At 45.7% G+C, this 27532-nt stretch overlaps 3 protein-coding genes across 4 annotated transcripts in view; 1 reads left to right on the forward strand and 2 right to left on the reverse strand.

Moving 5' to 3' along the window:
* The window catches only part of SEC31B (SEC31 homolog B, COPII coat complex component), a 30475-nt gene extending 28114 nt beyond the window's left edge, over positions 1-2361 (reverse strand). For both annotated transcript variants that reach the window (XM_052660633.1, XM_052660634.1), the window contains exon 1: positions 2273-2361. The gene's annotated coding sequence lies outside the window, so the exon portion shown is untranslated. The remainder of the gene's footprint in view (positions 1-2272) is intronic.
* A 3316-nt stretch (positions 2362-5677) lies between these two features.
* NDUFB8 (NADH:ubiquinone oxidoreductase subunit B8) lies at positions 5678-11117 on the reverse strand. Its single transcript, XM_052660897.1, has 5 exons — positions 10978-11117; positions 10592-10718; positions 8970-9069; positions 8167-8322; positions 5678-5864 (listed from the first exon to the last, which is right to left on the reverse strand). The coding sequence occupies exons 1-5, from the start codon at positions 11060-11062 to the stop codon at positions 5772-5774; spliced, it is 561 nt and encodes a 186-aa protein (XP_052516857.1). The 5' UTR covers positions 11063-11117; the 3' UTR covers positions 5678-5771.
* A 5590-nt stretch (positions 11118-16707) lies between these two features.
* HIF1AN (hypoxia inducible factor 1 subunit alpha inhibitor) lies at positions 16708-27520 on the forward strand. The gene is made up of 8 exons (XM_052661177.1): positions 16708-16912; positions 17176-17426; positions 20375-20523; positions 23026-23171; positions 23951-24057; positions 24463-24526; positions 24753-24863; positions 25695-27520. The coding sequence occupies exons 1-8, from the start codon at positions 16736-16738 to the stop codon at positions 25737-25739; spliced, it is 1050 nt and encodes a 349-aa protein (XP_052517137.1). The 5' UTR covers positions 16708-16735; the 3' UTR covers positions 25740-27520.
* The last annotated feature ends 12 nt before the right edge of the window (positions 27521-27532 follow it).

Raw genomic sequence — 27532 nt, forward strand, 5'->3', positions numbered from 1 at the left:
ACACTGGTTGCCACAGGCCCAATGGTGATGATAACCATCAAACCAGAAAATCTCAGCCACTCTATCCATTCCCTTGGTTTTAAACATTATCCATATGCTGATGACTGTCAAATTTCTATCAGCAACACAAATCTCTCCTCTGAGTTACAAGTTCTTATATACAACTGCCATTTATACAAGTTCTTATATACAACTGCTAATCAAATATTTCCACTTGGATATAGTAAAGATACCTAAGTTAGTCTGTCTAAAATGGAATTCTCTATTCTACCATCTCACCCCTTCATCTGTTGTTCCTTCAGGTTTCTTCATTTCAGCAAACAGCCAATTGCTCAACCCCAAAACCTGCAAATCACCCTAGATCCCTCCTCTTTCTTTCCCTTCTAATCTATCATTCTTTCAGATTTTACCTCCAAAATATATCTTAATCTATTTTTCTCCATCTTCACCACCACTACACTATTTGAAGACACTATCATCTATCACCTAGATTACTGGTTATCTCCCTGCTGCTCATCTCCAACACCCAATTCTTTCTTTGCATAGAGCAAGAGTAAACTTTTAAAATAAAAAATAGGATTTTGGTATTCCATGCTTAATGTTTTTCAGTGGCTTCTATCACTCAATAAAACACAAACCCCCTTGAGTCCTGCTCACAGCTACCACTTCAACTTCCTCTCTTGCTGCTGCTGCTGCTGCGTCACTTCAGTCGTGTCCGACTCTGTGCGACTCCATAGACGGCAGCCCACCAGGCTGCTACTCTCCCCCTTACTTATTGGGTTCCATCTGCATTAGTCTTTTCTTTTAATTTCTTGGCTTTTCCCCACTTTAGAGCTTTGTAAATTAGGTTTGCTATACCTTGAAAGCTTTTCATTTCATTCTCTGGATAAGTGGTTCCTTATCACATCTTTCAGGGCTCAGCTTCTCACCTCCTCAAGGAGGTGAGTCATCCAATCCAAAACAGTATTTTTTGCTTCTTAGCAATTTGTAACTGTATATTCATTTACATCTACATTGTTGGTGTTGTACACTAATAAGTAAACTCCATGAAAGCTGCTGCTGTGTCTGCTTTGTTCACCATGTTATACCTAGTATCAGAACAATGTCTAGCACATTAGTCAGTGTTCGATAATATTTTATGAATGAGTGCAGACATCTATTTTAACTCGGGTTTCCAAACCAATTCTAACATATACTCAAGGTGCCATTCCAACAGGCTAGCAAAGCAGCTGCTGCTGCTAAGTCACTTCAGTCGTGTCCGACTCTGTGCGTCACAAAATCAAAAGTTTTATTACTTAATCTCAAATGTACTGTCCAGCTTGAAGAAAGCTTAGGGCTGCCAACTCAACCAAGACTTCCTGGGCACCTCTAAACACTTGAGGCTACAACAGGGCTCCTCTGACGAGATTGCACATCATACTATACGGTCACCAGTGCCACCTGCTGGTCAAGATCATTTTCACGTTTCTGGAGAAAAGTCTCTTAAGTGGGAGCTACAATTAGCTCAGTGCACTTAACGTGCACCTCCCATTTAATTCTAACAATGGTTCCGTGTGGTCAGTAGTTACTATCTCCATTTTACAGGAAAGAAAACTGGCTAGGCCAAGCTGTGAACCCCAACCAGCCTTCAGAGCCCGTTGCTTTTAACCAATATACCAGTCTAAAGTAAACTCCATAGTGTTTAAATCCCAGACAGCCTACAAATTGAGAAGATAGGCTTGTCATGATGGCAAAAATGGTCCCCGATACGGTCAGAATGGCGGGGCCTGGGAGCGTCAAAGGTGGGGAGAGCTATGATCAGGCAACCAAGAGCTGGGCACACTGGTGCAGTGAAGGGGGAAAGCCAGCTTTCCTTCGCTGTCCACTCCCTCTGGAGGACGGTCGGCCTTCCCCGCGGCTCACCGGCGTCAGCACCGACGGGCGTTGTCGCCCGGGCGGGACGCACAGACCCGCGGCCGACTCTGGGCCCCGGACAGGTCAGGGCCCAGGGCTGCTGAGGGAGGCGCGAGGGCAGCGCTGGAGAGAGATCGTCGTCGGGCTGCGGGGCCCGGGCGCCGCAGGGAGAGTGAGCAGGCTGCAGTCCGAGAGCAGGGCGGACATCGTGGGGCCCCCTGAGAGGCACACGGGCCGGAGCCCCCGGGCGGGAGCCTGACCGGCAGGGGTCTCCGCCGAGGGCGAGCGCCCCCCGGCACTCCTGCGAGAGGAACCGCGCTCTGCTTCCTCGGCGCGCCTTCTGCTCTCAGGAGCCCCGGGATAGGCGGGGAAAACCAACCTGCGCGCAAAGCCCAACTCAAGGGTCCGGCGCCGCAGAGCTGGAGTCGGGAGCCAGTTCCCTCAGGGCTTCGGAGCTCCGCGGGCGCTGTCGACGGCGGCTGCAGAGGGCCAAAAGTAGTCCAGGCCGCGGGCGCCGCCGCCCACAGGCGCCGCTGGACGCCAGGCCCAGGACCTGGACAACCCGCGGAGAACGTTCCCTCATGGAAATGTAGCTTTTAGTGGGGCTTCCCTCACCTGTCCTGTGATTATGCAGTGGGTCAGATCCCGCGACTGTTAAAGTTCTGGTGTCTTTTCCTTCTGAAAAGGGAAAATACTAATTAAGCGGAAAAGACCTAGTCCTAGCTCCAGGAGCGCTCTGTGGAATCCACTTAGCTGAAAAGGTGAAAAGCAATCTAGGCCAGGTGGAGCTAGCGATAACCCGCCTACCAATGCAGAAGACGTAAGAGACGCGGCTTCCTTCTCTGGGCTGGGAAGATTCCCTGGAGAAGGGCATAGCAAGCCACGCCAGTATCCTGTGGACAGAAGCACCCAGCGGGCTATACAGTCCATAGGGTCACAAGGAATCGGACACGACTGAAACAACTTAGCCCGCATAGGCCTTAATAGCAGAGTGACTTTGTGAGGCGGACCAAAAACTGGTGCTCCCAAACGTTGGTTGAACTAATTAAGGGCTGTAGATGGGCGGAGAGCGAGGTACCGTAGACCAGGGGCTGCTGCTGCTGCTAAGTCGCTTCAGTCGTGTCCGACTCTGTGCGACAACATAGACGGCAGCCCACCAGGCACCCCCGTCCCTGGGATTCTCCAGGCAAGAACACTGGCTGCTGCTGCTGCTGCTAAGTCGCTTCAGTCATGTCCGACTCTTAGCGACCCCATGGACTGCAGCCCACCAGGCCCCTCCGTCCATGGGATTTTCCAGGCAAGAGTACTGGAGTGGGGTGCCATTGCCTTCTCCAATGCATTAAAGTGAAAAGGGAAAGTGAAGTCGCTCAGTCGTGTCCAACTCCTCACGACCCCATGAACTTCAGCCTACCAGGTTCCTCCGTCCATGGGATTTTCCAGGCAAGAGTACCAGAGTAGGTTGCCATTGCCTTCTCTGAGACCAGGGGCTACCCGGAAGGTATCAGAAACTAGACAGGTGTTAACACGTTGAAGTTTCAAGAAGATAGGTGATGTCCCAACAAGGAGAAAGGGGCCCAACAGACTGATAGGCGCCCTGGCATTTCCCATACTGTGAATGAAAGTGGCTAAAATTGGGGAACTGGGCTGACTACAGATTGTGGAATACTAATTCCACTCTGCAGGTAATTGGGAGTTACTGAAAATTATAAGTAGATGTGGTGGCTCAGGGGTAAAAAAGCTGCCTGTTAATGCAGGAGACTCTGGTTTGATCCTGAGTTGGGAAGATCCCCTGGAGAAGCAAAAGGCAACCAACTCCAGTATTTTCTTGCCTGGAAAATACAATGGATAGAGGAGGCTGGCAGACTGTAGCCCATGGGGTTGCAAGAGTCGGAAACAACTTAGTGACTGAACAACATGCAGTAAGATTATATCACTAATGATCTGGATCCCCTTGCAGAGAGAACAGAGCTGGAGGCAGGGAATCAAATTAGGAGACTAACAGAACAATTCAGGTACCGGGTGATGAACTCTTGGATTAACGGATTGTAATAGATTGTAATAGCTGAACAGGCTCTTGTGACTGATACAGGTAAACAGTTGGCAGGGGTATCTGTGATCATATATATCTATTGATTGAAGGAATTATGGCATTTCCAAATAAAATGTTCTGTAGGCAGCTGAAGATTTTGGATCTAAGTTATTTTGATTCAAAACTTTAATGCATGAATTCTACTGTAGTCCAGTCTACCTCCAAAGATGGTGAGCTGGTTATGATTGGGCCCTGTCTTTGTGACACAGCTCTAGATTTCCTTTTCACATGGATATGGAAGTTTTGAACTCAGAGCAGAAAAGAATGTAGGGTACTGGTGAATTTCTCAGCACAACAGTGGATAAGAAACAGAATTGAAAACGGAACCTCAGGCAACACCTCAAAGGAGGGAATGAGGCCAAGGTGTGTGTTCTGAAAGAAATCTGAACCAAAGGTATAAGGTTACAGTTTCAAGTAGGACATGATTTTAAAAAAACCAAAAAACACTCTTACTGCAACTGGGACATCTTAGAAACTCTTTTCACCTTTTTATAAATGCTAAGTCTTCTTTTCTAGGTAACTCATTGAAGGCAATTATTTTCTTGTTCAACTTTTTATCTCCAAGGCCTATCAGTGTCATATATATTAGGCAGACAGACGTTTGTTAAATTATCAAATGTTCTAAAGGACAGAGAATGAAGACAAAAAAAGCAGTGGAGACCTTGAGAGAGACATTTCAAAAAAGAAAAAAAAAAAAAAAAAGAGGCATTTCAGCAGACCCACTCCCTGATCTCATAAACGTCTTTCACTGTCTTCACACCTCTAAAGGACTGCTTATCTAACGTGAATGGACTTGCTTCCACAGATCATGCTGAATGTATACTTTATGGGACAGGTTTTTAGGCAGTATCATTGTAATTTAAGAAAATGGCCCTAAAGGGAAGAAAAGAACATAAATTGGTTCTCTTTAACAGATGCATTGAGATAGACCCTTAAAAACACGGTTTTTCTCTTTCTAAGGCTATTATAGGAGCTTGGATGAATCATTAAGGTAATGAAAGCCATGCATAGGTTCAGTAATAACTGCGACTATCCTCTAATTCATAAATATAGGTAATGTCAACTTGTAACAGTCTAGGATTCAGAAGCTGCTTTGGAATACATATTCTCTTTTTTTAAAATGAAGGATAGTTGATTTACAATGCTGTTTTTAATAAATACATATTCTTATAAGAGACATACAAAATTAGAGGCAATCACAGCCCTAGGCCTGTCCTAGAACACCTATTTATCCTATAGTATTTTGTAACATGTAAGAGTACACTTTTTTTTTTTTAGCTAACTACTATTATTAAAAGTTTTTTTTATGGGAAATAAACCTGTTTCAATTTGAGAAGTCAGAAAACCCTGTAAATGGGGAGTTACCCTTAACTACCTGCTACACAACTGGAACCCTCAACTACCTTTCCCAGCAAAATTAACAAATCAACATCCTCTTTGCTTCAGTTCAGTTTAGTCACTCAGTCGTGTCTAACTCTTTGCAACCCCATGGACTGCAGCACGCCAGGCCTCCCTATCCATCACCAACTCCCGGAGTCTACCCAAACTCATGCCCATTGAGTCGGTGATGCCATCTAACCATCTCATCCTCTGCCATCCCCTTCTCCTCCTGCCCTCCATCTTTCCCAGCATCAGGGTCTTTTCAAATGAGTCATGCTTAAGCAGTAGCTATTCCCAGAGGAAATGAGGCACAGATACCACAGCACAAAGTTTTATTAGGGATTTCATTAAAGTTAAATTTCTAGGATTGAAGGAGTCAGTTAGGGAACACAAAGCTCATGAAGCCTCCTCAGATCTCATAGTGAACCACTGGCTCAGGTTCTTTGCTGGGATCGCCGCCTCGTTCCAGGTACAGATTATTGTAAGGATACTGCTTTGGCCCCTAAGGAAAAAAACACAGGTCAGCAAGAACAACATATATCCAGCCAACACCTGGCTACAGCCTACCCTGAGGGAAGAATCACACACAGTAAACAGGTACACAGTAGCTTCTGGTGAGACCCAGCTGGGCCAGAACAGCAGGGACAGTACTCTTCTTCCCAGCTCAGCCCAAGGCAGTGAGAAAGCCTAGATTGTAAGAGAAGGGGTGCTACAGAGAAAGAGAGAGTGTGTGTGTAAGAGAAGGGGTGCCTACAGAGAGAGAGAGTGTGTGTGTAAGAGAAGGTGTGCCTACAGTATATGTGTGTGTGAGAGAGAAAAAGAGGAGGGAGAGAGAGAAAGGGAGAGCATGAGGGAAGCTTTCTAAATGAGATGATGCATCCATCCATCCCACTCTCTCGGGGTTGAGGCAGACTCAATCTCCTTTAAGTCACTCAGCCTCTAATGGTTCCACCACTAAAGTGGCCTAGCAAATGAGGCGTGCAGGAGCAGCAGTGGGGGAAGCACAGAGGAAACATGGCTTGGACGTGCTTTAGGGGCTGCTGGCTTTACCAACAAACAGCTGTCAGAGAACACAGCTCAAGGGGAGGAGAAAAGGGTGATGTGCTTACAGAACTGAAAAATGGAGGAGCCACACTGCGTTGCTTGCTCTCCTGAAGCGAAGTTAGTGCTCACACCAGCCCTATGTGCACTCTCCAGCCTGGGGCCCCTGGGGCTCGGTAGGAAGGCTTGTGTCCGTGCACAGACATGCGCGCTACCATTAGGACATTGCCTGTCTCAGCAGAGGCAGCACTGTGCAGCCAACTGGAGACACGGCAGCCTCCTGCTTTCAGTACCTTTCTCACAGTCTGCCCTGTAGACTATTCCCAGGTTAATCTTTTAAAAACCTAGGCATCATTACAGCATTCTTCTGTTCAAAATCCCAACATGTCTCCCTGCTTCCTAGAGGCAGGCCAAGTCATCAATGTATTCCCAACCCTTGGCACCTTCTGTACCCAGTACATGACAGGAGCTTCATAAACATTTATTGAATTAATGCATTACTATACCATCAAGTCCAGATCCCTCAGCCACGCAATAAAAGGTGCCCAACCAAACTGATCAAATGCACTTCACAATATTTTTAACACAGCAGTTTCCACACCTGATTTCCCAGCACATCAAAATTACCTGGGAACTTGTTAAATATTGATTGTAGAACCCCACTGTGGAGTTACTGAATTAGGCTCTCCAAGAGCTAAGGAATCTGACTTTTTAGCAGTTCCCCAGGTGCAGCTGGTTGTCTGAGACCTATTTATAAACCTATTCCACTCCAGCTAACTCACTGTCCTCTTTCTCCATTCTGTTTTTTTCCTCCAAATGTTCTCTTCAACTTCTCTCCGTCATCTAAAAATATGTTTTAGCATCTAGCATAATCCTCCCTAACAGCACAAGCACATATATTCACTACGCACATATATATACAAAAACTGTGCCAAATTCCTATATATGTGCCAATGTTGCTCACGTCACGTATCTAAATTTTCTTATCCAAATTAAATGTCCTCAAAGCAAGAGAGTATATTTTCATTCTTTTTTTTAGTTTATTTAAGTATAGTTGATTTACAATGTTTGTTAATTTCTGCTGTACAGCAAAGTAATTCAGTTGTGTGTGTTTGTGTCTGTATATATATACACACACACTTTTTCATATTCTTTTCCATTATGGTTTATCACAGGATATTGAATATAGTTCACTGTGCTTTATAATAGGACCTTGTTGTTTATCCATTCTATTTATACTAGTTTGCATCTGCTAATCCCAAACTCTCAATCCATCCCTTCCCCACCCCCTCCCTGGCAACAAGTCTGTTCTATACAGACAGTATATTTGCTGTGTCCTTCATGTTCTCTAAAATTAACTGTCCATGCTTATAGTAAACATTTAATTGCTTCCTATAGAAAATGCCCTTCACACTAATAAAGGATAAGCTTTCAACTTGAGATTCCTGGACTCTACCTTAAAAGATCACTTGCTGAAATATGGTGGTAAGTACAGTTCCCCAAATGGCAACTCTAAAGACTAGCTGGCTTCTTCACTCTCATTCCTCATCTAGTCCTACACAGTTTCTTCTCACTCAGACTGACCCAAGATACAGGCAAAAGCTGTGCTCTCGTACTTGTTCCAGGCCAGTAGCTAAGGAACTAAAGCCCTCTATAGGCTAGGCCTCACCAGGAAGCCAAGCTTAATATTGGGTAGATCTCTACTCCAGAGACTGCATTCCCTCAGGAAAGTGTGCCTGAGGGAGCACTCCTCAGATACTCACCACAGGCTGGTAGGAGGGGTAAGTCTCCCCTACCCAAAACATGAACAGCATGAAGGCGACGAAGCCGAAAAGGTGCTTACACATGAGGTTCCAATTAACAGGAGTCGGGGACGTGTCCACACGGTTCCTGATATACATGTCCAGGTCCCAGTGCATCTGAGACAGAAAGGCAGATCACCATCACACACTGCTCTTCCTGCAAAAGGCAGGCAGTCCAGAGTGATCAGAGCCTCATACAAGACTTGAAAGGCATTCTCCTGCCCTGGGCAATATTCTGAGAGCCACATCTGAGATACTCTGGCCCACAGGACTGGATGCTGGCTTATGTCTGTGTTTGGTTGATCAGAGACAGTCCCAATCATTAACATTCACAACTCAGAGCTTCAGTTATTCTCAGAAGTCCTTTACACACACACACAGACACACACACAGACACACATACACACAGAGACACACACAGACACACACACACACGGAACCTCAGATCTCAGAGCACTTGACCCTGCTTCCTTGGGCAGAAAAACCTTAGTGTTGTTGATGTTTAGTCACTAAGTCATGTCTAATTCTAGGCAACCCCACGGGCTGTCCATTGGTTCTCCCAGCAAGAATGCTGGAGTGGGATGCCATTTCCTTCTTCAGGGGATTTTCCCGGATCAGGGATCAAACCCATGTCTCCTGCAGTGGCAAGCAGATTCTTCACCACTGAGCCACTAGGAAAGCCCACTTGGGCAGAAAAGTGCCATCTGATCTACAGAAGACATAGGGAAAAGGAAGAAAGGGCAAATGGGACATGGTTCTCTCACCGGTTCACCCCAGTTCAACCGCAGGTCTGGGTGGTCCCAGTCATACCATGGATCCCTCTCCTGCTGTGAGCGGTCAGGCAGTTTCGGATAGTCACCATACCTGAGAGACAGCAAGAACTTCTGGACACGGCTTTGAGAGCCTCCGACAATGCGCAGCCTTCTCATCTCTGAGATGAGAAACCAAGTGACAAGATAATGGCCTCCCACTAAGGACAGAGGAACTAACCTTCCAATCAAGATCTCAGTGTTTTCCTGTGGTGCACATATTGAGAATGTTGGGTTAAAGGGCTGCTGGTAAATATCCCAAATATCCCCCCAGAAAGACTGTGCAATTTACATTCCTACAAATGGTATAAAAGAGATTAATTTTCCTGAATGCTTTCCAGTATCAAAGTTATCATTAGTAAAATAGTTGCTATTTTATTGTTTTATTAAATCTCAATTTTTTACTCACTAAGCACAGCACTAACTGCAGAAGTCCAAATTGTTATTAAAAATTCATGTCAAACTCCGAAACATTATTTAACATATGTAAGCTTTTCTTATCTTCTTTCAACAAAAAGAAAAAAAGTCATGCCATGTTATAACATTAGCAATGGAAGGGAATTTAACAATCAATCACTCTGTTTTCCTCAGTAGACAGAAAAAGAAACTGAAGTTTAGAGTCTGAACCTAAGGTTGCCCAGTAAACTGGAATAGAAACAAAAAGGTACAGATGAGAGAAGTACTCTTCATAGCAACTGTTTCTCAGCCACAAAATTGACAAACATCTCCAAGCCTCAAACACCTGATTGTTAAGTCCCTTTTCTCCCTCTGCTGACTTAGATGCCTCCCGGAATAGCGGGCATTCCGGTGTGATAGGCTGGATCTTTCAACAAGTTCAGGTTCATCTTATACAGACTGCTACCGAGGCTGCTCTTGTCCACAACACAATAAAAGTCATAGGAAATGATGACAACTAGACATGTGTCACAGAAAGTGATTGGAAAACAACAAGACGAATAGGAGCTGCTAAAATCACTGCTGAAAGAGTGATGCTAGGGAGAAAATGAGGGTGACAGTAATCAATTCAGGTAATTAACCACAGAGATGTTAAGGGGTATGGGGGAAAATCATCAACTGGAGTAAGAGTTAGCTATTTAACCTTTTAAAGTTGCTAAGATTTCCACAACGCTAACAGCAACGATTTAAAAAGACAGAAATATACACATATTAATATAGAGTACTCGGTCTACAAATAAGGTTCTCATGACAGCAGTCCAGCTCCAGCCTGGTCACGTGCCTGGAAGACAGCACCTGAGCCCAGCAGATGCTCAATCTAAATGAAAACTTGCACTCTGGATGGACCAAGAAGGTTCCCGCTATTCAGGGGTCCTCAAGGGAGCTATTAAAACCTCAGCTTCCTCATCTGAGGAAACAGCCTGAGCCAAGGAGAAAATTAAAGTCCTCGCGACTGCAGCTGCTCACCCATCCCCTCCCACCTCTCTCCACCGAGAAAAGCACCCACATCACTGACTCTGACGGGTCACGAAAAGGTTCGGGAAAAAGGGTCAGGGTAGAGCCACCCACCCCAGTCCGAACTTCTCCCACTACTACTCGGGTGCGAGCAGACCCTATCTCACCCCATGCCATCATCTGGGTACGGCTCGTAGTCTTCCACCCGCATATTATACTTCTTGGCGGCGGCAGCCCGTTCTTCTGGGGTCTTGGGATAGGGTCCCGGGAGCATGTCCTTGGTAATGTGGGAGGCTAGGGCAAACGAGGGCAGGTCAGAAGCGACCCCACTTTCTCTGCCACTCTAAAAGCTTCACGCTTCAAGGTCAGAGCCCGAGGCTTCGAGGGACCAGCAGACCTTCCTTCCGTTTTTGTGGATATGCCAACCCTACCTCCGCCCTTTCCCGCACTCGGCGGCCGTGGTGCCCCACCAAATCCACCCTGCGCCCGACACAATAAACCTCAGGCACTTCCCCCTCCCACCCACACTGAGGCCTCGCCCGTTCTAGCGGACCTGTCCGTGCCCCCAGCGGCACCACGTTTCGGGCTGCCTTTTGCAACCATCGGATTCCCAGGACCCCCGCTCTGGCCGCCGCCATCTTCACCTTCTTTCCGTTTCACCCTGCACATGCGCAGAGACCTTGTCACGGCGGCTGAGCCGGGCCAAACGAGATCAGGGAGAAAAGAGTTAAGGTTCAGTGAGGGCGGGGCTTAAGCGGTGCTGGTAAACCAGAGGGAAGGTGAGCGGATCCGTAGAGGCTGAGAGGCAAGGCGGAAAGGACAGAAAATCAAACGGGTCACTGCTTTGACATTTCTGATTGTTGAGTCCCTTTTCTCCCTCTGCTGACTTAGACGCATCCCGGAATAGCGGGCACTCGGAACCTGAACATCTCGGTAGACAGCTGACCCACCTCCCCCAGGACCTGTATAAGTAAAATGAGCCTGTTTAATCTCTTTTCTAGGGCTTCCCTCATAGCTCAGTCGGTAAAGAATCTGCCTGCAATAAAGGAGACTCGGGTTCGATTCCGGGGTCGGGAAGATCCCCTGGAGAAGGAAATGGCAACCCACTCCAGTGTTATTGCCCGGAGAATCCCATGGACTGTACACGACTTAGCGACTAAAGAGAGAGAATCTCTTTGACTGCTTGCCTTGTTCCTCTCCTTCAGTGGCAGTTCCTCTTTCCATATTCAAACGTGATCATTCTTCAAATTTAGTGTTTGGTTTTGTTTGTTCACGTTTTGTTTTCCACATTAATTATTTCCTTTAGTTAGAGGCACGATGCAACACACAAATTGGCCCCAAACTGGTTGTTTTGTTTCAGCCGCGCGGCTGGGGGAATCCCAATTTCTCGACCGGGGATTGAATCCGCACCCTTGGCCTTGAAAGCGAGTAGTCCCAACCTCTGGACCTCCAGGGAATTACCCCCCGCTCCGCCAAATTGTTCTTCAGTTTTTCAGTCCCGTGTTTACATCCGAATGTCTCAGTCACCTCAACCCAACAAATATAAAACCAGTCCTATTATTTGAACTCGCCCCAGATTTGCTAGATTTGGATAAGCACACTTCGAGCCGAACCACAATTAGCGAACACTAGCCCAACAAAAGAATGGGAGGGGCATTATTGTTCGCATATGAATGCTTTTCTTTACACAAGTATGATTTGCATAATTTACAGTATATCAGTTCAGTTCAGTCGCTCAGTCGTGTCCGACTCTTTGCAACCCCATGAATTGCAGCACGCCAGGCCTCTCTGTCCATCACCAGTTCCCGGAGTTCACCCAAACTCTTGTCCATCAAGTGGGTCATGCCATCCAGCCATCTCATCCTCTGTCGTCCCGTTCTCCTCCTGCCCCCAGTCCCTCCCAGCATCAGAGGTGGCCAAAGTATTGGAGTTTCAGCTTTAGCATCAGTCCTTCCAAAAAACAGTATATACATGCACATATTTCCAGGAACTTTTAGGGTGATTACTGTTCTGGAGTAGAATCCATTATTATAGACATTCCCAAATATATATCAGAGCAATAAAAATTGATATATACTCTTCAGTGTATGAAATTTGGGGGAGAATTACTTTACAGCAACTTGCCCTCATGCATTGGAGAAGGAAATGGCAACCCACTCCAGTGTTCTTGCCTGGAGAATCCCAGGGATGGGGGAGCCTGGCGGGCTGCCGTCTCTGGGGTCGCACAGAGTCGGACATGACTGAAGCAACTTAGCAGCAGCAGCAGCAGCCCTCTTGCAAATGAGCAACTAATTGATGTTCAGAATGGTGGGATGACATCTGCACTTGATCAATAGCAAACCCTGATCTAATTCAGTCAAGAAACAGAGTTGGACTAAGGCAAAAATGCCTTTTAAGTAGGTGAGATAGCAGAGAAATCAAATGGTGCCAAGCAAAGAAAAAAAAAAACGCCTTTGAATTTGGAAGAATTCAAGTTGCCATATATTTTTTTGCAGAGGACTTCAGATCAAACTTTGCTCAACATCTATATATTGGACAATTGCTTTTCCTTCTGACTTCCTTAGGTGGGTCAAGTTTGTGGCTCTCCCCATCCGTCAGGGTAAAATTTAATGCTTCACTAAACTTGCCTTTTTCTTTGCCTGTTGTGTAGGCCTGGATGCACTGAGCAATAATATTTTGTGAACTGGTTAGCTCAAATGATGACTCCTACTCAGTGAAACAATTGTCTAGTCCTAGGAGGGGTGGCGGTGAGGAGATACCCGTCGTCCAAGGTAAGGAGCAGTGGCTGCGCTTTGCTGGAGCAGCTGTGAAGAGGTACCCCACATCCAAGGTAAGAGAAACCCAAGTAAGGCAGTAGGTGTTGCAAGAGGACATCAGAGGGCAGACACACTGAAACCATAATCACAGAAAACTAGTCAATCTAATCACACTAGGACCACAGTCTTGTCTAACTCGATGAAACTAAGCCATGCCCTGTGGGGCCACCCAAGACAGGCGGGTCATGGTGGAGAGGTCTGACAGAATGTGGTCCACTGGAGAGGGGAATGGCAAACCACTTTAGTATTCTTGTCTTGAGAACCCCATGAACAGTATGAAAAGGCAACATGATAGGATACTGAAAGAGGAACTCCTCAGGTCGGTAGGTGCCCAATATGCTACTGGAGATCAGTGGAGAAATAACTCCAGAAAGAATGAAGGGATGGAGCCAAAGCAAAAACAATACCCAGCTGTGGATGTGACTGGTGATAGAAGCAAGGTCCAATGCTATAAAGAGCAATATTGCATAGGAACCTGGACTGTCAGGTCCATGAATCAAGGCAAATTGGAAGTGGTCAAACAGGAGATGGCAAGAGTGAATGTTGACATTCTAGGAATCAGCAAACTAAAATGGACTGGAATGGGTGAATTTAAATCAGATGACCATTATATCGACGACTGTGGGCAGGAATCCCTTAGAAGAAATGGAGTAGCCCATCATGGTCAACAAAAGAGTCAGAAATGCAGTACTTGGATGCAATCTCAAAAACGACAGAATGCTCTCTGTTCGTTTCCAAGGCAAACCAATATCACAGTAATCCAAGTCTATGCCCCAACCAGTAACCCTGAAGAAGCTGAAGTTGAATGGTTCTATGAAGACCTACAAGACCTTTTAGAACTAACACCCCCAAAAGATGTCCTTTTCATTATAGGGGACTGGAATGCAAAAGTAGGAAGTCAAGAAACACCTGGAGTTAACAGGCAAATTTGGCCTTGGAGTACAGAATGAAGCAGGACAAAGGCTAATAGAGTTTTGCCAAGAGAACACACTGGTCATAGCAAACACCCTCTTCCAACAACACAAGAGAAGACTCTACACATGGACATCACCAGATGGTCAACACCAAAATCAGACTGATTATATTCTTTGCAGCCAAAGATGGAGAAGCTCTATACAGTCAGCAAAAACAAGACCGGGAGCTGACTGTGGCTCAGATCATGAGCTACTTATTGCCAAATTCAGACTTAAATTGAAGAAAGTAGGGAAAACCACTAGACCATTCAGGTATGACCTAAATCAAATCCCTTATGATTATACAGTGGAAGTGAGAAATAGATTTAAGGGACTAGATCTGATAGATAGAGTGCCTGATGAACTATGGACTGAGGTTTGTGACATTGTACAGGAGACAGGGATCAAGACCATCCCCATGGAAAATAAATGCAAAAAAGCAAAATGGCTGTCTAGGAAGGCCTTACAAATTGCTGTGGAAAGAAGTGAAAAGCAAAGGAGAAAAGGAAAGATATAAGCATTTGAATGCAGAGTTCCAAAGAATAGCAACAAGAGATAAGAAAGCCTTTCTCAGCGATCAATGCAAAGAAATAGAGGAAAACAACGGAATGGGAAAGACTAGAGATCTCTTCAAGAAAATTAGAGTTACCAAGGGAACATTTCATGCAAAGATGGGCTTGCTAAAGGACAGAAATGGTATGGACCTAACAGAAGCAGAAGATATTAAGAAGAGGTGGCAAAAATATGCAGAACTATACAAAAAAGATCTTCACGACCCAGTCAATCATGATGGTATGATCACTCACCTAGAGCCATACATCCTGGAATGTGAAGTCAAGTGGGCCTTAGAAAGCACCACTACGAACAAAGCTAGTGGAGGTGATGGAATTCCAGTTGAGCTATTTCAAATCCTGAAAGATGATGCTGTGAAAGTGCTGCAGTCAATACGCCAGCAAATTTGGAACACTCAGCAGTGGCCACAGGACTGGAAAAGGTCAGTTTTCATTCCAATTCCAAAGAAAGGCAATGCAAAAGAATGCTCAAACTACCACACAATTGCACTCATCTGACATGCTAGTAAAGTAATGCTCAAAATTCTCTAAGCCAGGCTTCAGCAATACGTGAACCATGAACTTCCAGATGTTCAAGCTGGTTTTAGAAAAGGCAGAGGAACCAGAGATCAAATTGCCAAAATCCGCTGGATCATGGAAAAAGCAAGAGAGTTCCAGAAAAACATCTATTTCTGCTTTATTGACTATGCCAAAGCCTTTGACTGTGTGGATCACAAGAAACTGTGGAAAATTCTTCAAGAGATGGGACTACCAGACCACCTGACCTGCCTTTTGAGAAACCTATATGCAGGTCAGGAGGCAACAGTTAGAACTGGACGTGGTTAGAACGTGTTAGAACTGGAACAGACTAGTTCCAAATAGGAAAAGCAGTACGTCAAGGCTGTATACCGTCACCCTGCTTATTTAACTTATATGCACAGTACATCATGAGAAACGCTGGGCTGGAAGAAGCACAAGCTGGAATCAAGATTGTGGGGAGAAATATCAATAACCTCAGATATGCAGATGACACCACCCTTATGGCAGAAAGTGAAGAGGAGCTAAGAAGCCTCTTGATGAAAGTGAAAGAGGAGAGTGAAAAAGTTGGCTTAAAGCTCAACATTCAGAAAACGAAGATTATGGCATCTGGTCCCATCCCTTCATGGGAAATAGATGGGGAAACAGTGGAAACAGTGTCAGACTTTATCTTTTTGGGCTCCCAAATCACTGCAGATGGTGACTGCAGCCATGACATTAAAAGACACTTACTCTTTGGAAGAAAAGTTATGACCAACTTAGACAGCATATTGAAGAGCAGAGACATTACTTTGCCAACAAAGGTCCATCTAGTTAAGGATATGGTTTTTCCAGTGGTCATGTATGGATGTGAGAGTTGGACTGTGAAGAAAGCTGAGCACCTAGGAATTGATGCTTTTGAACTGTGGTGTTGGAGAAGACTCTTGAGAGTCCCTTGGACACCAAGGAGATCCAACCAGTCCATCCTAAAGGAGATCAGTCCTGGGTGTTCTTTGGAAGGAATGATGCTAAGGCTGAAACTCCAATACTTTGGCCACCTCATGCGAAGAGTTGACTCATTGGAAAAGACTCTGATGCTGGGAGGGATTGGGGGCAGGAGAAAAAGGGACGACAGAGGATGAGATGGCTCTATGGCATCACCGACTCGATGGACGTGAGTTTCAGTGAACTCAGGAAGTTGATGATGGACAGGGAGGCGTGGCGTGCTGCGATTCATGGGGCCGCAAAGAGTCGGACACGACTGAGCCACTGAACTGAATTGAACTGAACTGAACGGAAGGTCTACAGTGTAGAGCTATCGGTTACCATTAGGAGGCACTCCCCAAGGGCTCGGGCGGGCGTTCTTAATGTCTCTGGGCCGCTCTCTCTGTCTGCCTATCTCTATGGTTTCCGTTGTGTTTTTCTCCGGAATAGGCGCACTTCCGCTTCCGCTGGGGCCGTCCCTAGCGGTAGAGATGGCGGCGACTGCAACGGAGGCCGCGTCTTCGGCCTCTGGAGAACCCCGGGAAGAGGCTGAAGGCCCTGGCCCCGCCTGGGATGAGTCCCAACTGCGGAGTTATACCTTCCCGACCCGGCCCATCCCGCGTCTGAGTCAAAGCGACCCCCGGGCGGAGGAGCTCATCGAGAATGAGGTAGGGGGCGGAGCCGCCTTCGAAGGGGGAGGGGGAAGGGACCTGGTTGGGAGGAGAGGTCAAAGGCGAGTGGTGGTAGAAGGGAGGGACCCGCTAGGCTGTGGACTGGGGCCTAAGCGGGGATGGAGAGGGAAGCGAGGAGAAATGGAACTTGCGGCGTTCATGCTAGTTAACAAGTTATTTTGAAGTTGGGAAATAGTTGGAATCTTGGGACAAGAACCCACCAGCTCCTTGGGACAACTTGATTTGTTTTTTCCATTTAGGAGCCTGTGGTGCTGACGGACACAAATCTTGTGTATCCTGCACTAAAATGGGACCTTGAATACCTGCAAGAAAATATTGGCAACGGTGACTTCTCCGTGTACAGTGCCAGCACCCACAAGTTCTTGTACTATGATGAAAAGAAGATGGCTAATTTCCAGAACTTTAAGCCAAGGTCCAACAGGGAAGAAATGAAATTTCATGAGTTTGTTGAGAAACTGCAGGATATACAGCAGCGAGGAGGTGAAGAGAGGTGAGTTCCAAGATCATGGCTTTTTCTATTGAATCTAGGGCATCTGTTTTTCTTTCCTGTATTTATTTCAGGCTGAATTTTCTAGCTTGAGGGATGATGATGGAATGACTAGACTTGAAGTGTGACTCTGAAATTTGTTGTCTTCATAAAGTGAGAGTCACATTTGCCTAGCAGAGTCTGGTAGGTGAATGATAGGAGTGAAGGTTTGAGTGAAAGCTATGATGAAGCTGAAGGCATATGCCCTCTTCAGAGTGAGAAGTCATTACTTAACTCTGGTTTCCATTTTGGAGCGCAGCCCCAGGGTTGCCAGATAGTCTGATTTCCCCGCCCCACCCCATCCCCCACAGAGAAGCTAGAAATCAGGATTTCTATTTAGAAAAATTTTTGAGCTTTAAGTGTGGGCAGCTAATTCAAATTTTTTAAAATGCTGCCAGAGGCCAGTTTAAAACGTCAGTGAATTTCCTGAGACTGCAGGTTTGCAGCCTTTGTCCTAAAATATTTGAATGGGAGCAGCGCAGGCTGAAAAGTTGAATAGGTGAGGGTAGGGAGAATATTGATGTTCTGCATTGTATTGACAAGAGCAAACATAAGACACCCACACACATAGGGGAATGACTTACCTCTCCCTTTTAACTCTCTTTATGAGGACCTTCCGGAGAAGGCAATAGCACCCCACTCCAGTACTCTTGCCTGGAAAATCCCATGGGCGGAGGAGCCTGGTGGGCTGCAGTCCATGGGCTCGCTACAAGTCAGACACAACTGAGCAACTTCACTTTCATTTTTCACTTTCATGCATTGGAGAAGGAAATGGCAACCCACTCCAGTGTTCTTGCCTGGAGAATCCCAGGGACGGGGGAGCCTGGTGGGCTGCCGTCTATGGAGTCGCGCAGAGTCGGACACGACTGAAGCAACTTAGCAGCAGCAGCATGAGTACTTTCTCTTATGTAGTTCTCTGACAGCATCCAGTCCTGCTTTAACTTTGCTCCTGGGGAATTGCTGTCACTGAGTACTTGATGGTGACTGACTATCTCCATCTCACATTTTGTGCCCAACCCTGGGCTTTTCTTCAGTTTCCAGCCCCATTTCTCCTTCAGACTCTGTTAGCAGTATGTGGCAGAATGAAAGGATTTGAAATATCCGCTTCTCTTCCCACCCACGCCCCCTTTTTGTTCGTCTTCCTAACTCTTAGGTATTGTCATAATGTTGGAACTTTGACCAAAAGAGTTTCCAGAATCTGAATTACAATAGATTTGTTCTTTATGTCTTATAGAGACTGTTGCAGTTGAATCCGTTCATACATTAATGTCCTCAAATTTACCACAGTGTGCACTGATGTACATACAGACAAACACACACACACACACACAACCAACACTGAGAAGAAAGATTGACTTAAATGATGCTGGTGGAGTGTAAATCTGTTGGGTGAACATATGCTCTAGAATGAGTATGAGATAAGATATGAGTCTTTTGGTTTCCCAGTCATTTTAAGGTTTTTGTTTCCCACAGTGAGAACATTTTGCCTAAATGTGAGCTAGGAGTGTAGTCTGTACTTTATGGATGACTTAAGGAAAATTTCTTGACTGTTTGCAGATTTTTCCCTACTGGCTGACTTTAGCACTAACTAACTCCATTGTGTAATGATACAGGTTGTTACAATTCTGATGTAAAGGGTATTAGGATCCTTTTTGAGCTGTTTTGAGCGTTTACTGTTAAGGTTTCAGAGGAATTGTTTAGATTCCTGTTTGGGAAGTGTTTCTGACTCTTTCAGAGTTACTTGAGAAATATTTGTACGAATGTACGTATTTTATAATCTCTGGGGAGCATTCCAAGGTTGCATTCAAGTCTTGAGGGTTCCATGTCCCCACATAGGTAGCTCTTTTCAAGTTAGCAAGATTTTTAATTAAGGTTGCTTTAAACATGGTTATCATCAGGCACTGAGATACCTTTGAGCTTTTTTAAATAATGTTCTCAACACCATTACTTTTTTCCTTCATGTTTGCCCCCTAAATAATATTTCTTTGGGGACTTGAGCAAGTGTGTTTGGGTTTTCATATGTATCAAGTAACTTCTTACCTTCTTCAGGCGTGTTAGGGGCCCTGAGTCTGCAGAAAGCTTAGTGAGGTTTCTTCCTTCAGTTCCAGATGGCTGCTATAGATAGGTAGTTGAATCAGTTAAGATAAACTAGGCTTCATTCCAGGACTCAGCAATGTGAACCAACAAAGGTTTATTTTTCACACATGCTACATGTCCATCTCGGGTCACCTGGAGGCTCTGCTCTTACTTAGGTCATCTTTTCCACTTTGGGACCCAGATTGCTCCAGCAGTTGCTATCTGAAACTTTGTAGTTGCTGTGGCAGAGGGAAAGTAATGTGGTGGTAGTGTGTACCGTTCTTAAAATTAAAGTTTGGAAGCAGCACCAGTCATTTCTGTGGACAGCTTGGTGGCCAAAGAAGTTAAATAAGCAGGCCTTACTTCAAGGAGGTGCAGAAGAATAACTCTCACAAGGAGGGAATACAGTCTGCCACAATGACTGTCAGAGGCCAAAGAGACTTCTCAGGCCCTGAGAGTTTCTGGAACAGGCTGAGTCATCATTCTAGGGTCTGTGGGTAGGCTTTGAGGAATCTATGAAATTAAATGAAAGTTTGATGTATGTGCATTTTTATGGGGAACCTCCCTTGGGTACTTTTTTCCTCTCTTGGATTCATAAAAGATTCATAGTGTGACCCAGAAAAGCCAAGAATCACTTCTTTAAAATACAAAATTTGATGTTGAACAGAGCTCAGAGAAGGATAGGAGAGGATTCAGCTCTGTGAGAGTCCCATGACTGCAGCTGTTTTTGTTAGAAATGTTGGTGTGGGCTTGGGTTTGAATTTCCAGGTGTAGGGAGGCCATGTCACAGACAGTGTGTACATGCACTAATGGGATTTTCTTTTTGGGGAACATAGGTTGTATCTACAGCAAACACTCAATGATACTGTGGGCAGGAAGATTGTCATGGACTTCTTGGGTTTTAACTGGAACTGGATTAATAAGCAACAGGGAAAGCGTGGCTGGGGGCAGCTGACCTCTAACCTGCTGCTTATCGGCATGGAAGGTAAGAAATCGTTCAGAAAGCAGCACGACTTGGGGTCACATGAACTGATTTCTAATCCTTTTCCTACCACTTACTCGATCCATGACTTTGAACAAGTCATGTAACTTTCTTAAGCCTCAGTCTCCTAATTTGTAAAACAGACGCAGTAATACCTTAAAATTGACTATGAAGATTCAATGAGATTAATATATGTTACATCTTAAAATAGCTTCAGGCACTCTAAAAAGAAAGTTCCCTTTTCCCTTCCTCAATTGCTTTTTGAATACATATCCTCAGATACTGGCGATTTCTCTAAAATTCTGCTGTTTTCTGTTGGATATGTCTATAGATTTTTATCCTAGTAGAAGAGAAATATTTTTCCAATATAAATTGAACTTATCTTTTGAACAGATAATATATTTGGGGGGTTAAATTCAAAAGGTATAAATAGGTATGTAGTGATAAATCTCTCTTACACTCCAGTTCCCAGCCTCTCAGTTTCCATCCCTCCTTGGAGGCACCAAATGTTGTTAGCTGCTCTGTATCCTGCTAGAGGATTTTACATATACATAAGCAAATACTTGAATAATTCTTTTTTTTTTTTTTTTAAAAAGAGACACCTTTAAACTCCAATGAGGAGAAAGAAAGCTACTTACCAGCCAGGGTCATTGTCTCAATTCTGTCACTAGCTCAGTGCCAGGCTCATAGTAGAGGTACTTAGTAAATGGTGAGTAAATTGAGTTGAACAAGGAAGCGGAGTAATTACTCATTATCAGTCACCACTAGACTCTGAAGTCTGTTCTTCCCCTTTGATTGTCTTTTCTCTAGATTTGTGTCTTTTACTGCTAGTATTAATGAAAGCTTCTAGTATGGCAGCTTATGAATTGTCCCTTAGCCTGCCCCTTTGAAGCCAACTCTTGGTTGACCTACCAGGAGCCAGTTCTGGTTTATTTGACTCTGAATTTGTATGTTGCCTTTCTATCCTGTGGTAGAGGGCAAGGAAGCAGATGCAGCAGGTGGAGACAAGAGAGCAAGTCTTCTTCAGGGATGCACATGGACTCTGCACCTAGTAAAGTGGCTGTCTTGGCCCACTCAGGCGGACTGGGGAATGTTTTCTAAACTCCATGCCTTGCAGAGGGCCCTTGAGCTCTTAAGGACTGTGTAGAGAAACAGTGGGGCGCTTTATAACTGTCAGATGCAGCCCCAGTTATAAAGAGGAGCATACATACACAAGGGCAGATAATTCAAGATGGCATTTTAGATAATTTGCGTTATTCAGAGTACACAACACTCTTCAGGAATTTGTTATGCCCCTCCTGCCCCCACGAGAATCAACAGCTCCAGTGTTGATCTAAAGAAGTGTTGCAGTTCAACAGGTGTGTTGAAGTGGGAGCAAAGGTTGAGAATCTTTGAGCTCCAGAAAGTGTTAGTCACTCAGTTGTGTCCAACTCTTTGCAACCCTATGGGCAGTAGCCCACCAGGCTCCTCTATCCATGGAATTCTTCAAGCAAAATTACTGGAGTGGGTAGCCATTCCCTTCTCCAGGGGATTTTCCTGACCTAGGGATCGAACCCGCATCTTCTGCATTGCAGGCAGATTCTTTACTGTCTAAGCTGCCAGGAAAGCCCCTGGTGAGCTCCAGAAGAGCTACCAAAGTAAGTACATATATACAACTTAAAATGACTGGTTAACTCCATCAAAGAAGAGCATGCATGCCTTGCTGATACCATCATTTCAACTATTTCTAACTCTTGCTTGTGTTTCCCTTGAGTTTGTGCCATTGTCAAGAAGAGTTCAAGTGCAGGTTCCCACTAGCTGTCTGAAAGCAGACCATCCCTGTGAAACCTTCTATAAGCCAAGATGATGTAAAACAAAGAAGCAGTTATCCTAGGGCACATCTTGCTAACGGATGCCCAAAGTAAATAGAGATAAAGCACAGATGCTCACACACACAGTCAGAGCTGTGGTGGCTTGAGGCTGAGTGTAGTTTATAGAGGAGGAGGTTGGCAGTGCCGCTCTTGCTGCTCATGCTCACTGCCTCTGTAGTGGCTCACTCCAGAGCAAACGCTGAATGATACTTCTTTTTCTTTGTAAAAATGAAAATTCTCTTTGAATTTCTTTCAGTTAGCAAAATAGGTGCAAATATAGGTCTCCTTTAAAAACAAAGTGGTATAAAGCAAACTTGTGAAAAGCAGGGCATAGCTGTACGGAGTATATTATTTTGTCATGCTTGTATCATTTTGATGTGCAGTTGTATACAGTAAGGGCAGCAGCCGTCATTTAAGGAAGTCTACTCTGCTAACTGATGGTGAACCCTTAGCCAGCGATGTTGCTACTAGACCTATCGCCTATTAAAAGTGTAACACCTAATTGAATGAGAGTTGTGATTACAGTCTCCCTGATTTTGATTTGGAACCTTTTGCTGAGAGGGCAGACTAGGTTTCTTTGTAACACTGAAGCCTGTGTTCCATCCTGTGCAGTAGCGCTACTGTCTTGAATAAGAAAATGTCCTTTTTCCTACAGGAAATGTGACACCTGCTCACTATGATGAACAACAGAACTTCTTTGCACAGATAAAAGGCTACAAGCGATGCATTTTGTTCCCTCCGGATCAGTTTGAGTGCCTCTACCCATATCCTGTTCATCATCCCTGTGACAGACAGAGCCAGGTGAGCTTGCGTGATCTGAGGAGGGTATAGAACTCCTTTGAGATCCAAGATGGGCATGGGTCCCCCTTCTCTGTGGCAGTATGCCAGGTTTGGATAAACTCAGGACAGTTTCACAATGTAGCTTACATATTCCTGGCCCCTGTGGTGGTCCCCAGATGTTCAGGGCAAAGCCCTCACTGATGCTGGTGGGCTCTAGTTATTTTGTTTGATTGGATTATAAATTCATGAAACAAAATGTGTATGTCTCCATTAGATTTTATGATTGTTTACTTTTGTCACAGATGCTACTTCTTTTTGATAAAGAGAAGGATGAATAGAATTGAGATATGTCACTGAAGGTCTTTTCTGGATCTCAGTGAGGTATGTAGTTGACTTTGTGGCCAACCAGAGAGCTCCTCTTCTTCCTTGAGGAGAAAGCTGCTTAGCTTCCTTGTGTAGGAGTCTTTGCTGGTTAGAATATGTGTTTGGGAGAAAGTTTCTGAAAGTTTGGCTGAAAGATGAGTCCTAATTCCTCAAATCTGCAGGCCATGAGTAGGTTCTGACCTGTAAACCTTGATGATTGGCTTTTGACCTCAGGATCACGAGGCCTAGTATTCATTTAACATTGCCCATCTTATGTCATTCTCCGAGAGAGTTTGCATATGTTTAATGTGTGTTGTGTCTTTGTTGGATTTAAAAAAAAATTCTCAAGACTTTTTAAGGGATCTTTTTTGATTACCAAAGTAACAGATAAAAATTTGGTGATTGACTGAATTTTTTTTTCCTCTTGAACCTCTCAGGTGGACTTTGACAATCCTGACTACGAGAGGTTTCCCAATTTCCAGAACGTGGTTGGTTACGAAACAGTGGTTGGCCCCGGTGATGTTCTTTACATCCCAATGTACTGGTGAGGACGGGGCTAGGACCGGGGGCTTCTGGGGAGCTTTCTTTCCCATTCCCTGGAAAGCCTTATCCAAGTCCCTTCTTTTGAGTTGTGGCAGGATTGGACTTAATGTACAGGAAGGTTGGCATATCCGGATGATGGGTGTACTTAACCTGGGGGAAATGACAACACTGTCTCTAGATGAGATAATAGTTTTTCTGGTCCAAAGAGGCCCCAGAGGCTTGAGGGTTGGCTCTTTGGTATTTGAAGACCAAACACCACTCCCTCTAGCTCCAGGGTGTGTTTGATAGGAGGAGTGTGAAGATACTGTCTTCCTTATATCCCCTAGCTGGACTTTAGCTAGTTTCAGAGGATCTGTCCCTCTGAAAAGTACTGGTGGCAAACAGCAACCTGTTTATTCTCTTGCAGGTGGCATCACATAGAGTCATTACTAAATGGGGGGATAACCATCACTGTGAACTTCTGGTATAAGGTGACTATGGTTTTTTGTTCTAGATGGGAGTGGGGTGAGGTAGGTGTGATGAATTATTTGGGGGTAGGGCAAGGAGGTTGGCTGTCTCTGGAAGTGATTGCCGGGTCTTTGAGGGAGATGAAGAGGGTTGGAGTTGAACTGGGTTTCTTAAGAGGATGGTGCTTGGTACAGTGCGTGACACTGAAGCCTGCTAAACCCATTTCCTGAGCTGCTGCTTCCTTTGCAGGGGGCCCCGACTCCTAAGAGAATTGAATATCCTCTCAAAGCCCATCAGAAAGTGGCCATAATGAGAAACATTGAGAAGATGCTTGGCGAGGCCTTGGGGAACCCACAAGAGGTATGTGGCTGCCCCAGAGTGGCACTCCTGTGACCAGGGAAAGTCAGGGTTGGTGTCATGTTCCCTATAGCTCGTCTGTTTCAGTATCTTGTCCTCTCTCTTCATAGAGGTTATGGGTATGTTCAGAAAATTCTAATTTTTTGGTGAGAGCTGGGCTTGACTGGCAGATCAATTATAATCTGTTCCATGCTAGTAGTAATGTTCCTCATGGGGCTTGTGTGCCAGCTGGGGACCCCTGAGGGGATTCTTCTGGAACGGAAAGCGAGCTTTAAAGCATCTTCTCGCGTGCTCCCAGCTGTGCCAAGGCTGCTCTAGGTAATGTTGAGACCCGCTTCCCACACAGGTGTGCCAGTGGCCCATTGCATAAATGGGGGAGATTTGTATTTGTGATGCTCTTTACCTCTGTCTTGTGGTTAGCCTCTGCATCCATAGCACCTATGGGGAGAGAGCACCAGCCCCAACTGCAAGTGATCCTTTCAGGATAAAGAAGTATTTAAGATTCTTAAGGCACATTTACGAAACACGCAGATAGACACTCTGAGGTGTCTGGGGAGTGTTAGCTCCTCTGACTGACTGTCTGTCAGGTTGGTGCTGCTTATGTGTATAGGGTGTTGTGAGAGGGAAAGTAATCCAACATGGACCCAGAGGAGGGGACCATGCCCCAGAATACCGGGTTGACCTCCAGGAAGAGAGTTGATTAGAGGGTTTACAAGACTGAATGAAAGCCTTGTCCTTGCCCTTGGCTGGACGTTGATGTCTCCAAACACACCCCGTCCTGCTCTGGGGCTAGAGGACAGACAGTTCTGACTGGCTCCTCATGTCTTTCCACAGGTGGGGCCCTTGTTGAACACAATGATCAAGGGCCGATACAACTAGCCTGCCAGGAGTCAAGGCCTCCTGCCAGGTGACTGCTAGCCCGTCCACACCGCTTCATTGATGAGGACAGGAGACTCCAAGCGCTAGTATTGCACGCTGCACTTAATGGACTGGACTCTTGCCATGGCCCTGGAGGCAGGTGTTTGGGGCAAGGCAGGGTGGTTGGCACTCCACTCCCATTCGGAGGGACTTCTTACCCTTGCCTCTGTGCCCCAGCACCTTCCCTCTCTGCCCCCTAAAGTCCTGCATTCAGTGTGTGGAGTCCCCAGCTTCTGGTTGTCATCATGTCTGTGTGTTAGTCTGTCAACCTCGGGGTGTGTGTGCGTGTGTGTGCCTGCACACGCGTGTATGTGTTTCTTCCTCGCTCCCTCCTTGTGGGTCAGGATGCCACTTCTGGCTCTCGGCTCTGTCTCCTGTAACCTCAGTGCCTCAGCCTGAGAGAGAGGAGATGCTCTCGGATGCCCCCACATCTGGGCTACAGGGCCACAGCTGTCCTGTCTGTGAGATCAGTCTGCCCCCTCCCAGTTTTCACAGAGTGAGGCTCTAGGCTGGTAGGAATGCTACAGGACTCTAATGGGAGAAAGAGGGAGGAGGAGGCTTTCCTCTGAGAGCCTCAGTAGCTTCCTAGGAGAGTGAATTAGGCAGGGTTCCAACTTGGACCTTCAAGCGCAAGCCATACACAGAAAAGCACCTTGGGACAGAGGAACCAAGGATTGTGCAAAACGTCCAGATTACAGGAGTCTTTACATACAGCTTCCTTCTTTCAGCACCAGCTCTTGCTCTCTGTCCTGGGTGCCAGAGGAGTCCTCTAGCAGTGGCTTCTGTAGGTTCTGAGGGTGCAAGCCTCTTGTGGATGTGTGTGTGCATGTGTATCTACACTGGCCTGCCTCTCTGCTGACCAGGTTTCTACTGCTTAACCTTGTCCAATGGAACATACAGCGGCAACTCCAAGGCAATACTGCCTGACCTGGTCTAAAGCTTTTAAACTCATTTTTAGCCATTGGATGTTGGTCAGGCCTCACTGCAACAACCTGCCTGAGACCGACTGGCTAGAGCCTCCAGATCCTACGACCTTCCCTGCCCAGACCAAGTCCTCTGCTACGTCTGTGGAGCTTCCTGTCTCAAGTAGACTAAGTGGGGTCAAGCTGAGGCAGCTAACTCACCACCTGTCATCCACCTCATGGCAAGGGCAGAAATGTAGCCTTGCCTCTTGAAGCCAGCACCTCTGTCAGACCCCACTATAATGTTCCACAAACACTCTCAAAAGTCAGGGCAACTGGTGGAGCATGGAGTGGAATTCCTTTTCTGTTCATAGTTACTTGTGGGAACCCCTCTCAGGGCTGCAGCTTACAGCTGGGTCACTGGGCACTGCACAACTCAAAGGGCTTGAGTGGTGGAAGTGGGGCCCTTGGAATTGGGCAATGTGGTAGCCCTGCGTCCTTTCACCTCCACTCCCATCTCCACGTCCCTTCTCTCTGGAAGGAAAAAGGAGTTGGAAGTCTGTGTTCATTTTTTTCCTTTTTTTTTTTTTTTTGCCAAAGGTTTACTTCCAGTGTCTGAGCTGTGGCTCTCACCCCCAGAGCTCAGTTTATCGTTACAGTGCACTGATGGACTGAGAGGATGCGCGTATGTGTGTGCATGAGCGCACCTGTGTGTATTTTGGGGTGGGGTGTTTATTTTTAGTACCCCATGCTGGGGTTCTCTGATGCAGTGTGGGTGTTCAAACACGGTACCTTCTAAAGTGTAGTTCTTTCAAATATAGCCAATGCTGGAAAATGTGACCGCAGTGGTCT

Source organism: Budorcas taxicolor, chromosome 23 (genome assembly GCF_023091745.1).
Source record: "Budorcas taxicolor isolate Tak-1 chromosome 23, Takin1.1, whole genome shotgun sequence".
Taxonomy (NCBI): domain Eukaryota; kingdom Metazoa; phylum Chordata; class Mammalia; order Artiodactyla; family Bovidae; genus Budorcas; species Budorcas taxicolor.

Bases quoted from the DNA above. Each gene is read 5' to 3' on its own strand.
- NDUFB8 (XM_052660897.1), bottom strand. From the start codon at position 11,062: ATGGCGGCGGCCAGAGCGGGGGTCCTGGGAATCCGATGGTTGCAAAAG. The intron at 9,070-10,591 runs GTGAGATAGGGT...GCTGTCTCTCAG, and splicing joins TACCCAGATGATGGCATGGG to GTATGGTGACTATCCGAAAC. The intron at 5,865-8,166 runs GTGAGTATCTGA...TTTTTTCCTTAG, and splicing joins ACCCCTCCTACCAGCCTGTG to GGGCCAAAGCAGTATCCTTA.
- HIF1AN (XM_052661177.1), top strand. From the start codon at position 16,736: ATGGCGGCGACTGCAACGGAGGCCGCGTCTTCGGCCTCTGGAGAACCC. The intron at 24,058-24,462 runs GTGAGGACGGGG...ATTCTCTTGCAG, and splicing joins CTTTACATCCCAATGTACTG to GTGGCATCACATAGAGTCAT. The intron at 24,864-25,694 runs GTATGTGGCTGC...GTCTTTCCACAG, and splicing joins CCTTGGGGAACCCACAAGAG to GTGGGGCCCTTGTTGAACAC.